General features: G+C 38.4%; 1 protein-coding gene across 2 annotated transcripts in view; it reads right to left on the reverse strand.

Moving 5' to 3' along the window:
• Positions 1–22472, reverse strand: part of LOC101671717 — a 35837-nt gene that overhangs the window by 9004 nt on the left and 4361 nt on the right. The window contains exons 1-5 of one of the 2 annotated variants that reach the window (XM_045067823.1): positions 21216–22447; positions 9966–10087; positions 7995–8133; positions 5002–5123; positions 3165–3275 (exon numbers count right to left, since the gene is read on the reverse strand). In XM_045067823.1, coding sequence (XP_044923758.1) covers positions 3165–3275; positions 5002–5123; positions 7995–8133; positions 9966–10049 — 456 coding nt within the window. In that variant the 5' untranslated portion in view covers positions 10050–10087; positions 21216–22447. Of the gene's footprint in view, positions 1–3164; positions 3276–5001; positions 5124–7994; positions 8134–9965; positions 10088–21215; positions 22448–22472 lie in introns of those variants that run through there. The other variant, XM_045067822.1, reaches the window with a different exon arrangement.

Consider the following 22472-nt stretch of genomic DNA (forward strand, 5'->3'; position numbering starts at 1 on the left):
AACAGCAGAGGGAGAGGGAGAAGCAGGCTCTCCACTGAGCAGGGAGTCTGATGTGGGACTCGATCCCAGGACCCTGGGATCATGATCTGAGGTAAAGGCAGACACTTAACTGACTGAGCCACCCAGGTGCCCCTAACCAATTTCTAATGGGTACCTCCTAAATACAAGATACTCTGGAGGGTGACACACCATGAGGAATGAGATACAATACCTACACTCAAATATGTTATATTCTAGTAATGGGATGAAACAGCTATGCTGGTAACTCTAAGTGACATCAAAGGAATAAGCGAGATATGAATAAAGAATAAACAAAATAATGAATAAAGAAAAGTAAAGAATTTAAGCCAATGGGTCTTTCATGTAAAGACAGCGCATAAGACACATGGCATGTACGCATACGCTTTCCTGAAACCTCATAACAACAGTATAGGGTTTTTAGAAAAGAAGTATATACCCACAAGGATGGGGGGAATGGGAAAGGAAATAACAGAGATAAAATTTTGTAAGTTAGGGAAAAAAGAGGAACTAATAAGGAATTTAGGAGACCAGAAAAATCTGATTTTTAAGCTAGACAGATAGAAAGCTAAGGCCCAGACTTGACTTATACTGCAGAATCTCAAAAAGGCTCACAATTGATGGCGCCAGCTATTTCTGGGTGAAGGAGTAGGGAGAAATGCTAAAAATAAGGTAATTGGGTTGAAAGTCAGTTTTAGAAGTACCCAGACCCCCAGAGGACTTTCTTATACCACAGCAAAAGAATAGAGGTTTATTCTCTGGGAAGGATAAAACAAAGGTGTCTGGGTCAGGGGAAAGCAGGACTAGCTGAAAGAAAGGCTAAGGTCCTGAAAACAAGGGCAGTAAGGCAGACAGGATGTTGTAAATCCCTTACGTTTCACTTCTTCTCCTCTACCCCTCCGTCTGTAGGATGTTGTTGGCCACTCAGTAAGGAGCCTGGAAAGGTTTTCTCTGAGCAATCAGACCAGCCCAAGAGGAAAGATCTTAATATACTTCATCAGATACTCGCCAACTAATTAACCAGCCAAGCAAGATCACTCAACAGTGAAGCCCCCAATGCTCAGAATCCCCACTTCAGTGCTGAGAACTTCAACCAGCTTTTTTGTTTCTCACTCTTAAGTCTGAATGGACAGCGAAGGATCTCTAGACTTCTGAGGAAAGTCCTATTAAAGAAGACCAAACAAGAACAAAAATAAAAAGTGGAGCCTGAGACTTAAGGCTACTTAGATTTCAAGATAAAAATAACCTGTATTTATATAAATTTATTTAAATTTAAAAATATGATAAATTTTAAAATAACCTAAAACAAACAAACAAACAAACCCTAGAATTCCTTTCCGTTGATCTTAGGGCCTCTCAAACACAACTGTCTTTACCATCCAGGAAGGAAACTGTAAAGGTTGCCAATGAAATGGTACACAAACAGCTTTCTGTCATTGGGTTACTAACAGCCACCAGAGCCAACAAAAGTATGTGGGGTGGGGACTCATCCACGTATGCTCCGTTGAAAAGCTAGGCGTAAAAAATCTTTTAATTTGTAAATAAATGCGTTTAACATACCTTTATCATCTTCTTTAAAAAAATAAAATAAAAATAAGGTACTTGGATCTCCATTTATTTATTAATTAAAAGATTTATTTATTTTAGAGAGAGAGAACATGCATGGTGCAGGGGGCGGGGTAGAGCGAGAAGGAGAATCGCAAGCAGACTCCCTGCTGAGTGCGGAGCCCCACACAGGACCCATCCCACAACTCTGATACTGTGACCTGAGCTGAATCAAGAGTCGGACACTCAACCAACGAAGCCACCCTGGCACCCCTTGACTGTCCATTTATAAACTAGGATTCTTAAGAGGTCAATTTTTAAATCTTAACTTTCAATTAAATCAACATTCCTGTTATGTGATTCTTATTATGCAAGAACAATGTGTTTCTGTTCACTAAATTGGGATGGTGAGAAAAATCCATGAATTTATTACTGTAGGATAAATCTGCTTTAATCATTTGCCTCTCTATTTCTAAGACGAGAGAGAGACAAAGAGAGGGGGAGAAAAGGAAGTTTGGAGGGAGGAAAAAAAACATTTCCTTCAATAAAAAAGGGGAGGACTAGATCCTTAATCTTACCGAGATGTCTTTCAACACCTTAACACAAGAGAGCCTTAGGTGCTCCCTATCTCCCCACATTGCCATTAGAAGTGTAGGATCATCGTGAAAGGTAAGAATTACTGCAGGGGCGCCTGGGTGGCTCAGTGGGTTAAGCCACTGCCTTCAGCTCAGGTCATGATCTCAGGGCCCTGGGATCGAGTCCCGCATCCGGCTCTCTGCTCAGCAGGGAGCCTGCTTCCTCCTCTCTCTCTCTGCCTGCCTCTCTGCCTACTTGTGATCTCTCTCTGTCAAATAAATAAATAAAATCTTTAAAAAAAAAAAAAGAATTACTGCATTAACCAAAAGACTTCCTTTTCCCTTTCTGGTTAGTTTTGCCCTTACATATAGAGAAAGAGCTAAGTTCTGTTATAGCCCAACCAGGTCGTCATTCCACCTGAACTGCCATTCTGTGGCATCCACAGCTCTTCCTGGAAACTTAAGAAAAAGAAGATAAAGTACTGAGAGTATTATTTAACCTTTTTGTTCACCTTCATTAAGAGAGTTTCATTAAGTACACTTTTGACTTACATCTACAGATTAATGCTGCTACCCAAACTATACTATAGAGGAGATGAAGGAAATTAAGAAAAATTCTACTTTCTAATGAAAGTGGGGAGGAAGAGAAATAGGAGTGGAAGGTAATTATAATTAAATTCACCTTTATTGTTTTAAAGTACTAAGTCAACTCAATGTTCTACATAGCAGCAACCAAGAATAGATCCGAAAAGATTTTCCAACTCTAATCTAGAAGAAACTTGGCTAAGTGATGCTGTAAAATAGGTAAGAGAATATATATTTAAAAGGGTACCTTTAGGACAGCATAGGAAACATAGCCAATGATATTGTAACAGCATTGTAGAGTGACAGATGGTAGCTACACTCATGGTAAGCATTGTGTAACATAAAGACTTACCAAATCACCATGTTGTACACCTGAAACTAATGTAACAGTGTGTCTCAACTGTACTTCATTAGTAAAGAAATACATAAATAAAAGGGTACCTTTATTCTGTCAGTGAACTGGTATTTTTTTATGATCATTTCCTGCAACTGGCAAAAGTCTCCATTCAATTCTACTCCATACAGCTGCAGGGCTGAACTGTAAAGATAACCCTGAAAAAAATGAAGACATGATGCAAATGAATGAACTGTGAGTTCATTTCTATACCAAATTTAAAAAAATCAAACTTAAAATAGAACTCAATAAAGTAAAAATAAAATGAAAGATAAATAACGTGTAATACATGTAGAACTCACAACTTCAAGAATTTAAAGATTCTTACTGATCAAGACCTTAATTTTAGTTTGTCAATTTCCATTATTTAAAAGTAATTTTATTTTGAAAGACTGATTTCTTACTTTTCCTGATAAAACGGTGCATTAAGTAATGCTGGAAATGAGAGAAGTAATCCCATACAGATTCTTGTTTAATAGTCTATTCCTGTAATTTCTTGGGAAGGTACAGCAGGGGAAAGCAAGACAGGCATTAATCCATGGGGGATATAATGGAAAATCATGCAGAGTCTGACACTAGAGGAAGGCGGCCAGAGATACGTCCTGTTTGGCTTAGGGAAGTCAATCTGGCATCTGCCTAGTATAAACCACCAATTAGTTAACAAGGATTATCAAGAACTGAGCAGATATTATTATGTATCCACAAAAAAGCAGTATGGATGGAAAGGTCGAGTCATATTCTGAGTATTACTTTACATCAAGTAACACCCACATGTGAACCAAATTTGCATTTACAGCTCATGATAGATTTTTAGAATCCGTTCAACAGAGTGTAAGTAGGTACTCAAAAATTTTTTGTTGACTGAACCAGTAACCATTTTAATATGGAGGAAAAATGAGAAAGACTATGTTTAAATTTCTTAACACTGCCACGTAATGGCATAGCTGGGTTTCTTTCAGCTATGTACTTTTCTAACAAATCAAAAAATGGACAAGAGTGGAGCAAATATGGTAAATAATCATAATCTCTAATGTCTTCCAAAAAAGCCATTTGACAAACTGTATTTTCTATTATGGATATTGTTTTTAATTATAGAATAAAAGCCTTAACGCTGATAAATAAACTAAGCACTAAAGAGTTAAGTGTTTCTGTTTGGAGTAGGCAATGGATGCCAGAACTGAGAGTTTCTGGCCTGGGCCTCTACTGCTGTTGGCCACATGTTTTAACAAGTCTGCTAATGACAACCAGAAACCACATTTAAGTTTTTTGATAAAACCATTTAGGAACATTACAAATACTCTTGATTTGAATTTTTTTTTTTAAAAGCCACATCGAAGTGATATTTCAGACACAAATGTCTACATTCAAACTTGAATCACAGAAAATTGGACCAAGATGTGTCCTTGGGTATCATTTAGTTTATTTACAGGTGAGGAACGTGAAGCTGGGAGTATTAAGCGACTTTGTTATGGCCGTATGCAATTTCCTAGGTCAAGTAAACTTTAAAAGAGCTTTTTAAAAAAGATCTTACCAAAGCTATATATACTTACCAAAGTGTATACAGTACACTATTTAACATATAGCACAAAGAAAACAGAGTTAGGAGGTCAACAGTGTTATAATAAAATAACAAAAGTGTTTTGAGGTCGCCTGCTTCTGCTTTGCTGATAGTCCTTCATTCGGGTCACAGAGACAAACCAGTAAAGGAAATCAGAGAGCTGGCCTTTGAAATTCCAAATTCAGGATCATATTTTGACCTTATTATTCTGTTACTCTAATAAATAAAGCCAAGCTGTCACCTTGGATGGTGGCAGGCAAAACTGTTGCTAGCAGGAGGAGAAAGTATTTTCCAAATGTTGAATATGTCCACAAGCTGGACTTTACCCCATAAAGGACTGTGCCGAGCCTGGAGCCAACGTCAACCAAGACCTTTCCCGACAGATCAGGGAGTACATGATGATAAATGAACTTCAATTCCATGAGGGAGAAGGAATGAGAAATAAATCCTGGAGAATTAGAACAGAATAAACATCAAATTGTCAAATTTTGGTTGGGTACTAAACATTCGATTCTGTATTTCTAATTCTTTTATCCATATTTATAACGTCTATTTCATGTTTTTCTCTTCTAAACCAATGAGAGGTATTCAGAGACTATTTAGAAAAAACTAATGTGATAATTTTGCACTCATTCACTCTGAGCTATATTAGAGAAGAATAACCATGAAGTCTCTCACATTTATTTTTTATTTTTCAAGATTTATTTATTTCAGACCTGGGCTGAAACCAAGGGTCAGACACCTAACTAACTGTACCACCCAGGAGCCCCAAAGTCTCTGACATTTCAAAGGCCTCTAGCGAATAGCTACCCACCAATGTGTCCCTATCACTATGCCCCTCATGTCCTTCTTGCTGTTGATTAGAAGGTCCTTGGTTTTTCCCTTCCTTTCCCTATGACCGTTATTCTGTAGGATGCTCCCGAACTCTCATATCATCTGGCTTTCTCACCTTACCCCAGAGCAACCACAGAATACCCCCTTACCACTGCATGTAGACTACCAAATGAATGACCATCTCTGGAGTTGAGCAACATGGCAGCCCTGACCAACCTAAAATGTGTTCTGCAGTATAGGAGAGGGTGGTATGAAAGGAAGTGGATGTGCGCCCACCAATCATTCTTATTTCCCTTAGTTTAACTGTTACAATTTTTAATTGCTACAAGCTTCCTAGACCAAATCAAATTATTTGGGAGAGCCTGAGTATATTTTTTAAAGACTTACAATATTATGTCCTACTTAATTTAATGGTCAGGAAGGAGAGAAACTTTGGCCATAACTAAGAGATGGTGGCAAAGAAAATGGAAGCAGCCAGGCTAATCTCTTGGAAGAAAATAAAGGGTGTGACTGGGAATGGGGGTGGGCTTTGACCACCATAGACTTATCTGCCTAGAATCCTCATCCTCCCTACTCCCTGTCAAATTAGTGCTTCAGCCTTAAAGTCATCACTAGTGTCTTATAGCTAGATAAGCTCCTTATCATCTAAGGAAGGAGAGTTCCACAAATGGTAGCTTTTTCAGGTTCACTATGGTTTTATGGGCTGGCCTGCATACCCAGTCACTATTTAGAATCTGATTTCTATGGGAAAATGCATCCTAACTTTCAAATTTTTATTTGTCTAATATATATATTCTTTAAGCTTCTGTAAATCAGGGGCACCTGAATGGCTCAGGGGGTTGAAAGTCCAACTCTTGATTTTGGCTCAAGTCAGGATCTCAGGGTCATGGGACTAGGCCCAAGTCAGGCTCTTCACTCAGGGGGGAATGTGTTGGAGATTGTCTCTCTCCCTCTGCCCCTCCCCACCCCTAAAATAAATAAATAAATCTTAAAAAAAAAAAAAACCTTCTGTAAATCAGATCTGATATGGTATTACAGTTATAATTCACTTTTTAGTTTTCCTTCTATTGTTCTCATCTAAGTCCTTTTCTATTCTGCAAATTTCAACCACCTCACATGGAAACTTTAAGTACTATCTAAAGACAGAATCTTAAACAAGTAAATCAGGAAAGTTTAATACCCAATTATAATAGAGATACAATATATTTGTATTAGCAACATATTACAAATTTGGTAGCACTTAACTTTTAACAATGATGTTATTTAAGATCAGTAATAGGAATGTAAGATTACTTACCTGGAGAGGTAGGCCACTATAAGCAGTAACTCCATATCTAAGTGACCAGGAAAACTGAAATAGTGTATCTAAAGTAACAGCCTAGGGGCACCTGGGTAGCTCAGTGGTTAAGCCACTGGTTTTGGCTCAGGTCATAATCTCAGGGTCCTGGGATTGAGCACCACATGGGGCTCTCTGCTCAGCAGGGAGCCTGCTTCTCCCTCTCTCTCTGCCTCCCTCTCTGCCTACTTGTGATCTTTCTCCCTCTGTCAAATAAATAAATAAAATCTTTAAAAAAATAAAGTAATAGCCTAGATGATCATATCCAATTTGAATGCCGAATATATAAATATATATATATTTAAAAGATTTATTTATTTGAGAGAGACAGAGTGTGCACACGTGTGTGTGTGCCATGCATGAGTGGTAGGGAGGGCCAGAGGGAGAGGAAGAGAGAATCTCAAGCAGATTCCCTGCTAAATGTGGAGCCTGATGCAGGGCTCAATCCCACAACTCTGAGACCATGACCTGGGCTGAAATCAAGAGTCTGACCCTCAAATGACTGAGCCACCCAGGTACCCCTTAACAAAGAGTTAACATATTTGCAACATGAGGTCAGTCTAGTTTCCCATTTGGGACCCAGGTGCGGCATCTGAGGGGCAGAGATGCAGGAGACCTTTTGTCACTAGAGTTGTCCTCTGTTATGGATAGGAGATGTTCTACTAGGTCAAATCAAGGCCTGAATAGACCTTTCTCAAGACTATCTCTGGCCCCTGAATTTGTGCCTATCCAACAATATCTGCCTTCTTAAGTAGATGCTTTTATTGGGACATTTCAGCCCCCTTGCAGTTATAGTTCTCATTCTAAGTGAACCAGTATTATGGTTTACCTCTGAATCTCTCTGAAGTAAGGAAAGTATAAGTTGGTTTCCCTAAATACAGTCACTTGTGATTAGTTTCTGGACCTGAAAAGTCACCTCTGATTAAACAGTTTCTGTGAAAAGCAGAGCTGCTCTCCTTGGTGACATCCTCTGGTGCAGCTTCCCTGGACAATATTACACTTTGGTCTCCCTAACCTCAATAATTGGTAATGGCTACGCTGCATGGTTGGCCTTTTCCTTTCAAAAAACTCTGAATGACTTGGTCAAGAATTTGTGTTCTGGTGACATGTACATGCACGGTCGCCAGGTTTGCATACTCGAGGGCCTACCTAAAGGAGCCGTCCGGTGTGAGCCACACACCATGCAGTAGTTTCTGCTCATTTTTCCTTCCTCACATAATGAATCAATAAAGTCTTCATCATAAAGGAATGCATCAACGTGAACTGTGGGTTCTGGCTGCTGCCGTATCTGGTGGAGAGAAGAACTTCAAAAGAAACGAAGTACAAAGGAGTCTCTTTTCATTGCTAAATAAGGCAAAACATCAGTGCTTCATATGCTAAAATTCTGAGAGCAACAAGGCACAGAAAGACAAGTTTCATTTATCGCAGAGCCATCCTACTCTTCTTTCTGGTTTTCTGTTTTTGTTTTGTGAAACACTAGCAACTTTTAATTTGACCTGTAATGACACAAAACATGGCTAGGTGAAATATATAAAATTTGAGTATAAGGAGTATTTCCGTGACTATCTTGTCCATCCTGGATTGTACGTTTTACGAATAAAGAAACTCCTTCTCAGAGATTTCTCTAAAGAAATGACCATGAGAGAGCAAAGAACTGAAACTAATAACCAGGTCTCCTGAGTCCTGTATATCAGTGACTGACCCATCAAAATACTTAGCAGTAAGCTCTGCCCAGAGGCAGAGTTTTCAAATAATTAAAACATCGGTAAAATTTCATGCTTGCCTGGGTTTTGTTTTTGGTTTTGTTTTAAGAATTTTATTTATTTATTTGACAGAGAGAGATCACAAGTAGGCAGAGAGGCAGGCAGGAGAGGAAGGGAAGCAGGCCCCTGCTGAGCAGAGAGCCCGATATGGGACTCGATCCCAGGACCCTGAGATCATGACCTGAGCCGAAGGCAGTGGCTTAACCCACTGAGCCACCCAGGCACTCGGTAAAATTTCATGCTTACAATGAATAGCCCTTTATTAATACTGGTAATACATGATATAATAGCAAGTGGCTATGAAGAATAAAATGTCTGATTCCTTTCACCTTAATTATAATAAAGAACCAACCTATCTACTTATCTATACCTACCATACACACACATCTATATTGTAAGTGTGTAAAATGTATGGACATACACAAGGACTAGAAATTGTAAGTGTGTAAAATGTATGGACATACACAAGGACTAGAAGGAAATAATGCAAGATAAAAAGTTTGTTAGAAGAGGGGATTATGGGTGAAACATTACATTCGATGAACACTTTCTGTTTCATATACTTTGGTATATCATGTTACTGATAGGATTGACTTATTAAAAACATCCAAACTATACTACAAATATTGCTCTCAGTTTTTAAACTATCCGCTATTTTCCACCTCTCGGAAATGACTCTGACTGAAGATATTATTAAGATTTGCTAAGTGCTCACAATGTGCACAGCGCTATTGAAAATCTATAGGATCTGGTTCCTCTGCTTCGGAATCTACACAGTGAAAAAATAAAATTGAGGGTTGCTGTTTTCAGATTGGTGGGAGAAGAGATTATTATCAGCTTTGTTTCAGCAAACAATATTCCTAGCATATGCCCTCCAGAAGAGTTGACATTTGAAGGGGCCTGAATGAGGGAGTTGTCTGGAGAAGAAAAATGAGAACTTCTTTTAGGAATGAAGGAACAGAAGTTGCAAAAACTATACAGCATAAAAGGAGGAGAAGGAAACAAAGAGATGAATTTCACCTTTGATAAAAGTGGGGGATATTGAACAGGAAAAGAGAAAACCAGGACAATGATGGAGACAGGGCCAGATAACTGTTGGGCCTTGTTTTTTTTGGGGGGGGGGGGCATTGAGTGGGTAGGAACTGAGAGCTGGCAAACAGGATGCCCTGAAAAATACCTGTTGAATGAATGGGGAGCCAGAGGACTATGGACTTGAAAGAATTAGGGACATGATTGAAGCACCAAATGAAAAACTGTCTAAAGCAGAATTCAGGACTAATTGGATCAGAGAGGCTGTAGGATTAGGGAAGAATAGGAGAAGCCTCGAGTAGCACCAAGAGTAAATTAGTGTATTTACTTTTTGGAGGGCTAGATGTTCTGAGGAAAGCATGGTTTCTAGAGGTAAGCAATTCCGAAGGTCCTCTGCTATGTTCTTCAGCATAGTGTCATTATTACCTTCAGTGAATTCATCAAAGTCTCCTGAAAAAAAAAAAGGAGAGAAATATCTTTTTTATGGTTTTGGTCATACCTAGGCTAAGTGAACAGAATGGCCATATTTTCCACAATCAATTATAGTATCAAATTTTTCTTTCTTTCTTTTTTTTTTTTTTTAAAGATTTTATTTATTTATTTGACAGAGAGAGATCACAAGTAGGCAGAGAGGCAGGCAGAGAGACAGGAGGAAGCAGGCTCCCTGCTGAGCAGAGAGCCCTATGAGATCATGACCTAGGCTGAAGGCAGAGGCTTAACCCACTGAGCCACCTAGGGGCCCCACAGCATCAATTTATAGCAATAAATAAACCTTTTAACCAATGAAATATCTAAATTGTAACAAATATTTCACTTCAAATATTTAGTTTTTCCTTTCCTAAACTGCTTGAAAATACAAAACTTGACTATTTCAGCCTGTTTGCAAAAAACAAAAGTACTTAAAAACTATATATATATTTATATTATAAACTATATTATATATATTTATATGTGATATATATATATATACTGTAATACTATATATAGTATTTTAACTATTTTTACTCAAGAGCAGTACTGTCATTAGTTTGTACGGTTTTAAACTCACCAGTAAGTAGTTAAATATTCTTTCTCTCACTATGCAGATCTGAGAAGTACAGGAAGCATCACAGAAATTATTAAAATAACTTTAATCTGAATACCCCTGATTCCAATAAAATGTACCTAAGACTCTAGATAATAAGCACTAACAGCTGACACCAACTATATAATAAACTTTACAATAAACATGTGGCTCTGCTGCACTTGAGCAGCAGGTAAAAAAAACAAAACAAAACACAAGGGCTATTTATGATGGCTATGGCGTACTTTTGGATGATCTGGCAAAAAGGGGAGGGGGAGGCAACAGAAGGGAGAATGTGTGTAGCAATAAAGAGGGAGGTTTGGTTGAGATTGACAGCTGCTGAATCCAGGTGAGGGTATAAAAGCGGTGTTCATTGTTTGTTGTTTCTACTTTTCTGGGTGTTTAATTTTTTTTGGTTCTAAAACAATATTATTTCTAAGGAGCTCATATGTAATTTTAAATAGAATGTGACTTATCTGAAAGTAAAACACTCCTAAAGTTAGCTACTGTCCAGGATGCCAAAGGTAGACTAGAAAGCACTACTAATGAAAATAGTTTACCTTTCTCTTAAAACACTTTCTTATATTTTTTGCTAGAATAACAGTACCCCAAGGAGGTTGTTTCTCACTCAGTTTTACTTTTTTTAAGACGATTTATTAATTTGACACAGAGAGAGGGAGTGAGCACAAGCAGGGGGAGTGGCAGGCAGGCAAAGGGAGAAGGAAAAGCAGACTTCTCGGAGAGCAAGGATCTGGGGGCTCGATCCCAGGACCCGGGGATCATGACTTGAGCTGAAGGCAGACATTTAACCAACTCAGTCACCCAGGCACCCCACTTACTCTGTTTTAAAATAATTGTAGAAGGGAAACAAGGAGATCCTGAAGAAAATGTCATCTGTCTCCATATCCCCTGCCCCAAATCTTTGGTTGTTTTTAAGTAAGCTTATGATTTCATTCTTAAACAAAAATGAATTCTTGAGTTGGTTCAGAATGCTATTTTCATGTCACTAATAATGATTAAAAGTTAACAAAGCAGGCTAACAGCAGCACAGGGAAATAAATGGAGGTTTTCTGCTTCTACATAAGGGTACTCTTCTTTTTAGCAATACTCCTCTGTGCCCTATATACAAAGGATCTTTCTCTGTGTAATTTCTCATTGAGCAACAGTAGTGAATACAAAGATTTGGCTCTCTGAACTGATGTGGGAAGGCCTTTGAAGCCCCCTTTTTTCCCCCTCGCCTATTTAGCTCCATGTTCTAAACTGCTGCTTCTAATTATTTCTAGAAGGAGGCAGAATATAAATTACAGAGAAACAAAAATACTATTAAAATTCATTCCAAATTGTTTCAGGTGGAACTTAAGTGCATTTTTCAAGAAAACTGGCCTTTTTAATTGTATTTGTAAAATCTAATTAAATTTTCTCAAGGTGCCAATTAAACATTTATTTCTTTAGGTAATCTCTACACCCAACCTGGGGCTCAAACTCACGACCCTGAGATCAAGAGATGAAGCTCCTCCGACTGAGCCAGCCAGGCGCCCCACAAGGTGTTAATTAATACCTAACATGTGCTTAGCTTCCTTCCCTCCACAGATAGATAGAACACTGTCTGGGAGCCTCTATGACTCACATTTAATTCTAATAATATCACTCCCACTGGTGATCCTTAGCAGGTTCTCTCAATTTGTACATAACTAGAGAAGGCAATAAAAATGTCATTATGTTAAACTAAGCTATTTCCTATCCCAACTTCTTTGGACTTAATTCTTCTTTTTTAAAATAAGGACTTTATTTATTTATTTGACAGAAAGAGATCACTGAGTAGGCAGAGAGGCAGGCGGGGGTGGGGGGTAAGCAGGCTCACCACTGAGCAGAGAGCCCGATGAGGGGCTCGATCCCTGAGATCATGACCTGAGCTGAAGGCAGAGGCTTTGACCCACTGAGCCACCCAGGCGACCCTGGACTTAATTCTAAAACATAAAAAGCCACGTTAATAAAACAGTTTTGCTGTAGGTCTGCCTTAAAAAATGAGTCTTACAGTGAGAAGAGAAATTAGATTATGACTGATTACCAAATGGCCCACCCATCTACACATCTCTGTTGTTTAGTCTTTGCTTGAACACATTCAGGCCGGCATTTCTCATGCAGAGCCCCAGTCTGCCCCTTCATAATGACATTAACTCATTTTTCCAATTTCAGCCTGAGAGGAATCATCATGTTTAATGCTATACAATGTTTCCCGAATGACCCTTCAGGCCTGCTAGACTTGGTGCAGTGCTTTTCACAGGACATTTAATCCTAAGAATCCTATAGATGATACTATAATCATTTCTACTCTATAACAACAGCAACAAAAAAACCCCTGATGTCAGAGGTTAAGTTACTTGCCTCAGGTCATAGGGGTCAGAAAGGGGTGGAGCTGGGGTTTGAATGCAGGTCTTAGCCTGAACTTTTTTTTTTCTTTTGAGGTTTTATTTATTATTTATTAATTAAGATGCCATGTGGGTCTTGAACTCATAACCTCGAGATCAAGAATTGCATACGTGCTCCTCTGAGCCAGTGAGGTGCCCCCTTAGTCCGAACTCTTCATCACTACACCATACAGGCTCTCTAAGGTAGCTGCCTAGTAACAGTCCTCCTGCCACTACTGAAGTTTTTTTTCCTCCCCACCTCAGACCAGACAGTTCTCCACTGGATGCCGCAGCCACATTCTTTGCCATTAGCTTGCTGTCCTCTGGACTTGTTCAACAGAACCCTTTAAATGCAGCTCTGCAAGCAACACCGGCGATCTGGTTCTCTCATCCATGACTACCTCAGGTTATTCTCTTCTGTCACGTTGTAGCATCTAGGGCCCTGAACATTACGGCTACTCGGTGATTAATAAATAGATTTGGAAGGGGTGACGGTGGCAGTGGAAGCCAATCCTACGTAATCGTATGTAAAGACTTGAACAATCATATGTAAACACTGAGGAAACTGGAACAATGACAGACGGGAATGGCTGCCAATGCTGAACCATCACAGCAGATTTCCAGCTGTCTGAAACAGGTTCATCTGAGAGTCAATACCCAATCAATGGGAGCATCACCAGTCAAGATGAGAGAGAATAAGAAACTGTATATTAAATTCAGCCATTCCAAAAAGGTAGTGTTAAATGAAGACTGCATTTATTTCATCTCAATACCAAGGATGTCAGGTGAAAATGAGAACTGGCACCTCTTATCCTGGACAGCAAACTCTGATTCAGCCACCCACACGCAAGGGTGAGAGGAGATTTCTTCATTTACAGCAATGATTCTTCACCATGGCTCCCGTCAAAGAGGATCTGCATATGGGATTTATGGGAGCCTTGCAGGGCCCAGAGTTGTATGCTTTGTTGTATACATAAATATATATGCTTTTCTAGGAAGAAAGTTCCTTTTTTTTTTTTTTTAAAGATTATTTATTTATTTGACAGAGATCACAAGTAGGCAGAGAGGCAGGCAGAGAAGGGGGTGGGAAGCAGGCTCCCCCGCGGAGCTGAGAGCCTGATGCAGGGCTTGATCCCAGGACTCTGGGATCATGACCCCAGGACTCTGGGATCATGATCCCAACCATAGGCAGAGGCTTTAACCCACTGAGCCACCCAGGTGCCCCTAGGAAGAAAGTTCTGAAGAGATCTTCAGTAATTATAGCTAATATTACTGAGCACTATATGTAAGGCACTGTGGAAATTTTTAGTGCAAAAAGGCTAAAATTTGCTTTACTATCTGTAGTGGTTGGCAAATAACTTCTGAAAAGAGCAGCAAAACATTTTTGCCCTAATAATGGCTGTGTAGGTCAAAAAAGCATGATATGATAGGATATTAATGAAGTGTATAAAACTGGAATTCACGTAACATTTTATTTACTGTTATCAAATTCCTTAAAACATTATTTCTAAAGGCTGGGCAATATTCTACCATTGTATATTTAATTAACCATTTGCTGCTCCTAATACACATTTAGATATACTAATAATTGTGAAAAATGAAGATACTACATCTGACATTTTGGCGTCCATCACCTCTTTGCATTTCTGATCATTTCCTTACCATCAATGCTCAGAAGTAGAAGTACTTAAACATTTTTTAAAGACTCTTGCTACATATTGTCAAATTTCTTCCCTGAAAGAGTATACCCATTTACTCTAAGAGAAAAGAATACGGGTCTCATTAAACCCTTGCAGCACTAAATGTTACCATAAAAAACAAACTCTGTTGTTTTAATTTGCATTTCTTTAATTACTGGTGAGGCTGACATCTTTTAACATTGTAATAGTGATTTCAGAATGTGTGGTGACAGTATTATGCTTGGAAAAGGATTAAAGAAAAGTGTTAATCAGTGGCCTGACGGTCAAGTTCTCAAACTACACATGTAGGTGGGAAGGGAGCAGCAGAAGAAAAGCTTCTCTAAAGGGCAAAATTTATTCTTTCAAAATTTCCTGGTTATTTTTAAAGATCTATGAGGAAACAGCAATCACCGAACCTGACAGCTTATGAATCAAACCTTACTTTTTTAGATCTAGTGAAGTATCAAGTCCTACCCCTTCTGCTTGTAAATCCTACTTCCTCTTTCTTCCCACTTCAACCACCTCATAGCCACAGTCTGGATCTCACACTTGGATACCATACCATGACAAACTCATAACTAGCTCCTTGATACTGGTTTTCCCCAACTACAAAATACCTCGTATATCTATTTTATAAAGATTTTTTTTTTTTTTTTTTATTTTATTTATTTGACAGAGAGAAAGCACAAGTAGGCAGAGAGGCAGGCAGAGAGAGAGAGAGAGGAAAGCAGGCTCTCTGCTCAGCAGAGAGCCCGATGCGGGACTCGATCCCAGGACCCTGAGATCATGACCTGAGCCGAAGGCAGCGGCTTAACCCACTGAGCCAACCAGGTGCCCCTCGTATATCTATTTTAAACTAATCTCACTGAAACCTCTTTCTTTTTTCTCCAAGAATTTTTTTTTTTTTTTTTCCAAATAATCTCCACACCAACATGGGGCTCGAACTTACACCCCGGAGATCAAGAGTCACAGGTGCCACCAAACGGAACCAGCCAGGCATCCCAAACCTCACTTTTGTGTCACTTGTTTCCCTTACAAGTTTTGGACATTTTTCTACTGTTCAACCTAGCAAATCTCACTTTAGATATTTAAGGGCCTCTGTATCAGCAGAGCCTACCCATCCTATTTTCTATTCTCATCACCCCCTGGCATAATTTCTCCTCAAGACAGGCAAATCCTCCCAGCTGTTTTCCATAGCCCTTCCTGTTCATACTGTTCCTTTCAACTGCATGATCCTCCCCTTTGCATTACGGGCCTGTCCAAGTTATTTTGTCTCCATGATGATGAGGGAGCAGGAGGCTGGCTGAGGACAAAGCAAGAGCTGGCGCCTTGCACCCCCCCTTCCATCCGCTCCCCTCCATAGGTGTAGCATTCCTCAGGCACCCCTGACTGCCATAAAATAAATAGTTAACTTGCTGAGATCACAATCCTACAAGACAGGAGTCTCCCTTGGTTTGCAAATGTCCTTGAGATTACAACAAAGAAGTTACCTTATCAATAGCCCAATTTCCAAAGACACAGAACTCAGTTTCTCAAGCCTAATGTCACCCTCCCCTCCATAAAACCGAAGGAGGTGGAGGTAGAAGGAAAAGTAAATAAAGTTAAATTTCTTCTAAACCTAAATCTCATTAACAAGGATGTTTGATGGCAGGAATGTAACATTCCACCAGGAGACTCTCAATTGTCTTTACTTGATAGTAACTAAGCCTTCAATATCCTGATAGTATTCTTTGCCCCAATAGCCCTTTGTCCTCACCTACCCAACTCCTGCGTATATAACCAACCACCCCTCACAACCCGGGGCAGCCGCATCTCTGCCTGCCCACGGGCCCTGTCCCCGTGCTCTAATAAATCACCTTTTGCACCAACTACGTCTTAAGAATTCTTTCTTTAGTCGTCGGCTCCGAACCTCCTCACCCCACCGAACCTGACTTAGGTTCTGAGACTTCATCAATGAGGTGGTTTTTTTTTTTTCCTCCATGAGGTTTTACGCTTTATTTCTAGCTTTAACTCACCCATATCCTTACCTTTAATGACTTACAGTGCATAATTAAACACAGGGTTATATATTACCTATTATTCATTCATATCATATATTATTCTTGAAGTCCCTATTCAAATTTAAAAAATTTATTGAGGGGAGTTCTGGTCCCAGACAAGAGGGCAACTTTCCTCCCTTTCCCCTGTTCCTTCCCTCTAACTACAACTAAATACACTGGAAATATTCAATAGGCAATTATGAAGACTCTGAAAGCTAGAAAGAAAAGGTAAACTGCCTAGGAGTCTTAGAACTTAAGAAAGGTCACAGTAGGGAGTTGCCTGGGTTTTCTTTTTATCTTCCAAGTAGCTTCGACTGGACACCAAAGAGACCTGCATCCCAGAACCACTAACAGGCACAGGGGGAAGAAAAAAAGAACTAAGAAAAACTTGCTGTCTCTTGCCAAAGCCTGGTAAAGGGGGAAGAACAACGGGAGACCGACTGAGGAACCCTAAGTCCCACTCCACACTGGGGCAGTAGCAGACTATCCAGTCTCCAGGCCCTCTCCCCAGGGGCATAAATAGATCCAGGTCTGGCATCTCCTAGCCATCTGCCCAGTGGTGGAGAATAAAACAGGCCCTCAATTGCTTGTTCCCCTACCCCCACTAGCAGAAGGCAGCTCAGCGAGACAGGGTAGCCCAGTCTTTCCCCATGCAGGTGACACTAGCATAGATTCAACAAGAATTGCTGCAGTGCCAAAAGAACAAAGCAGAGCTGAAGAGCACTGGAGGACATAGAAAGCTAAATTGCTATCAGGCCAAGAACCACTAAGTTAAAACTAAGCAAGGCAACTGCCTATTAAAATAAAAAATCTGAATATTAAGAACAAGAGCATAAGACAAGAGGGCAACTTGGGATATCGCAGATATTCCAAAGTATCAGGGATACAATCGAAATTATCCTAGTATAATAGAAAATCAGTTATCATACAAAGAACAGGAAAAATAATCATTTGTTTCATAATCTGAATCTGACATTCTTTGGATGATATATCCAATAACCAAGTGAACCAGAATTTGATTATCAGAGAAGAATTTTAAGCAACCATCACAAAAATGCTTCAATAAGCAATTATGAATTTTAACAAGTTAAAAAAAATAAAAAATCTCAGCAAAGAAATGGAAATTAAAGAATGAAATGCAAATTATAAAACTGAAATACACAATAATCAAAATTTTAAAAACTTGCTGGATGGGCTTAATAGTAGAGATGACAGAGGACAGAACCACCGAACTTGAGGACAGACATAAAATTTACTCCAACTGACCAACAGAGAGAAAACGGACGGAATTAAAGAATAGAAACTCAGAGATCTGTGGGTCAACAACAAAAGATCTAATATTAATATCAGAGTCGCAGAAATGGGAGAAAGAGTATGGGTCTGAAAAGCATTTGAAGAAATATAGCTAACCCCCCCCCCAATTTGGTTTTTAAGAAACTGAGAAACTCCAAATAGGATAGACCCAAAGAAATCCACACAAGGACATATCATAATTAAACTTCTGAAAATAAAAGACAAAGAACAAACCTCAAAATCAGAAAAATGATTCACTCTCTGTAGGCAGATACCCATTTGAACGACAGTGAACTAGTCATCTGAAACCATGGGAACCAGAAGGAGGTACATTTTTCAAGTGCTGGGAAAAAAAAACTCTGTACGCTCTGGATTTTATATCTTATGAAATTGTCCTTCAGAGATGAAGGGGAAATAAAGACATCCTCAGATGAGGAAAAACTGAATTTGTTGCCAGTAGATCTACCCTTAAAGAATGGCTAAAGAAGTTCTACGACAGAAAAGAAATAGCAGAAGAAGGTTTGGAACTTCAGAAAGGAAAAAAACAGGATGGGTAAAAATAGACTAAGTACAAAAGACTATCTTTTTTGTCATTAATTTCTTAAAACATATTTGATGGTTTAATCAAAATTTATGAAATCATCTGATATAACTATCTGATATAAAACAATTGTACTTAAAAAGTGGGGGATGGTAAAGGGAACTAAATGGAAGTAAGATTTCAATACCCCACTCACGTGACAAAACATTTGTACCAATAGATGGTGATGGGTTACATATATATTTAACTACAAAAGAGAGTGATCACAAAGAAAACTATACAAAGAGATATACTCAGGAAAATAAATACAGAATTCTAAAACTGTCCTAGTAACTTATAGAAAGGCAAGCAGAGATAAATAGGTTAAGAAAAAGAAAGAACAAGCAGAAAACAAACAGTAAGATGCCACACTTAAGATCTAATATAGCAATAATTACTTTAAATGTATATGCTCTATATACATCAATTTAAAAAGACAGAGATTGGCAAAGTAGATTTAAAAACAGAACCCAACTATATATTGTCAATAGAAACTCACTTCAGACATAATGTTATAGGAAGAATGAATTTTTATAAACGGAAAGGAAAAATATATTGTGCCCACATTAGTTAAAAAATGGGAGTGGCTATATTAATATGAGATAACTAGACTTTAAAACAAAGAAAATTATTAGGTACAAAGAGGAACACTACATAATTATTAAAGGATCAATCCACCAAAAAGACATAGTTATCCTGAATGTGAACGTACTAAACAAGAGCTTCAAATAAATGAAACAAAAACTGTTCTGAAGGGACAAAGAGGCAAATCCACAATTAAACTTCACTGCCCCACTCTCAGCAACTGAAAGACTAAAAGGCAGAAAATCAGCAAAGAAACAGAACCAAAAAATATAATCGACTAACAAGACCTAACAGGTATTTATAAAACACTGCATTAAACAGAGTAGAATACACAGCTTTTTTCCAAGTACCTATCAAACTTTCACCAAGATAAACCATATCCTGGGCCATAAAACAAAAGAAGAAAAAAAATATATTTTTTTAAAGATTTTATTTATTTATTTGACAGACAGAGATCACAAGTAGGCAGAGAGGCAGGCAGACAGAGAGGAGGAAGCAGGCTCCCTGCTGAGCAGAGAGCACGATGTGGGGCTTGATCCCAGGACCTTGGGATCATGACCTGAGCTGAAGGCAGAGGCTTTAACTCACTGAGCCACCCAGGTGCCCCAATAAAGAAAAATTTAAATGAACTGAAGTCATGCACAGTATCTTTTCTGACCATAATGGAATTAAACTGGAAGTTGGTTAACAGGCCAATCTCCAAACACTTGAAAGTTAAAGAAGGTACTTTTAAACAATAGTTACAGTAATCAAGACAGAGTGGTATTGGTCAGGGAGAGAGACATAAATCAACAGAATAGAGGGCTCAGAAATGGAGCCACACAAAAATGACAACTGATTATGATAGCCTTTTCAACAAATGGTGCTGGAGGAAATGGACATCTATAGGGGAAAAAATGAACTTCAACCTAAACTCCACACCTTACACAAAAATTAACTTGGACCAAAGAATTAAATGCAAAAGACAAAAGCACAGCTCTTTTAGGAAAAAGATAATGATCACATAGAACTTGACACTAATATAGTGTTGTATAATTTTTGAAGAGAAAAAAATGGAAAAAATCTTTGGTATCTAGAGCTAAACAGAGTTCTTAAAGTTGATGCCAAAAAAGGAAAAGTGGATACATTGGACCTCATCAATATTAAAAAAATTTTGCTTTTAAAAACTTTGTTAAGGGGATGAACAAATTACAGACTGGGAGAAAATATCTGCAAACCACACATATGACAAAGGGCTTATATCTAAAATACATAAAGAACTCTCAAAGTGACAGTATACCAAAAATACAATTAAAAAAATGTGCAAGAGGGGTGCCTGGGTGGCTCAGTGGGTTAAAGCCTCTGCCTTCAGCTCAGGTCATGATCTCAGGGTCCTGGGATGGAGCCCCTGCAAAGGGCTCTCTGCTCAGCAGGGAGCCTGCATCCTCCTCAATCTCTGCCTGCCTCTCTGCCTACTTGTGATCTCTGTCAAATAAATAAAACAAAAAATCTAAAAAACAAATGGGTAAGAGATATGAATAGATATTTCATCAAAGAGGATATTCAAATGGCAAATAAACACATAAACAATAATTGTTCAACATCATTGGGGAAATGGAAATTAAAACCCAATGATATATCACTACACAAATTAACAGAATGGCTAAACTGAAAAATACTGGTAAGACCAAATGCAAGTGAGGATGCAGAGAAACTGGATTACTCATATACTGTTTGTATAAATGCAAAATGCTACAGCCGCTCTGGACAACAGTTTGGCAGTTTCCATAAAACTAAAAATGCACTTACTATATGACCCAGCAATGGCACTCTTGAGTATTATCACAGAGATGAAAACTTATATTAACAGAAAAATCTACAGATGTTCAAGCAATGTTATCTGTAAGAAAGACTTGACTATACTAGGCATTTCAGACAGCTACTTTACTCACATGTTCTAGTGCCTGGACTTGGATGGTAAGAACAGTTACACCCTGGTTGGGCATCTTGCTCTCTGTAGAAAAGCTGGGAATTCCTGACAATTTGATGATCTCAAGGTAGTCAGACTGCATACATGATGGTTAGCTTCTCTCAGACCAAGAATGTCAAGAGACAGAAAGTAGAAGTTGCCAGTTTCTTAAGTCCTGGATCTGAAACTGACATGGTGTCACTTCTGCCATATTCTATTGGTCAGAGCTGTCACAAAGCCCATCCAGACTCAAAGGTAGAGAATACAGATCAGAACCTCTCAAGGAATGAGGGTTAAAGAACTTGCAGCCATTAAAAAAAAACAAAAACAAAACCAGCTTTATAGAAACAGAAATCATACATGATAAATTGTACATATTTAAAGTATATAATTATACAAATTTGATGTATGTATACAGACATGAAACTATCACTTAACAATCAAAATGGTAGACATACCTGAGACCCCCAAATGTTTCTTCTTGCCCTTTTATAATCCTTCTCTTCTAACCCCTCCACTCATTCAGCCGCAAGAGACCTATTTTTTTGTCACTACAGGTTAGTCTGCACGTTCAAGTTTTAAATGAATGAAATTATATAGTATAGTCTTTTTTAGTATGGTTTCCTTCACTTAGTATAATTTATACATGCTATTGTACAAATGTCTTCCCATTTATTTGCCACGTAGTATTCCCTTATAAAAATATGCCACAATTTGTTTATCCATTCACCAGTTCCTAATTGAAATGCCTCCCACCTCCTTTTTCTTGCCATATCATACTAGCCAGAAGCTGTATTATGATGATAGTAGTGAGGAGTATACATTATTGTTTCTGATCTTAGGGGAAAGAACTCAAGTCTTTCACTGTTAGGTATGAAATTAGCTGCAGATTTTTCACAGATGACCTCTATCAGGTTGAGAATGTTCCCTTCTAGTCTGATGAGAGTTATTATCAGGAAGAGATGTTGGATGTTGTCAAATGCTTTTCCTGGTCTATTGAGATAACAACATAGTTTTTCTTTTTACTTAATATGGTGAGTTACATTGATTTTATAATGTTGCACAATACATTCTCGGGATAAACTCACTTGTTTGTGATGTATTTTTTTTTCATATATCGTGTCCATTCTTAATATACAACAATATATTAAGGTATAAAAGTACTTTAAAGAAAAGTATAATTCTTTTTATTTGTTTAATAGAAAAAATTTTAAGAGATACCAATTAAAAAAAAAGAAGA

Source organism: Mustela putorius, unplaced genomic scaffold (assembly GCF_011764305.1).
Source record: "Mustela putorius furo isolate JIRA1106 unplaced genomic scaffold, ASM1176430v1.1 tig00003898_pilon_pilon_pilon, whole genome shotgun sequence".
In the NCBI taxonomy this organism is placed as follows: Eukaryota; Metazoa; Chordata; class Mammalia; order Carnivora; family Mustelidae; genus Mustela; species Mustela putorius.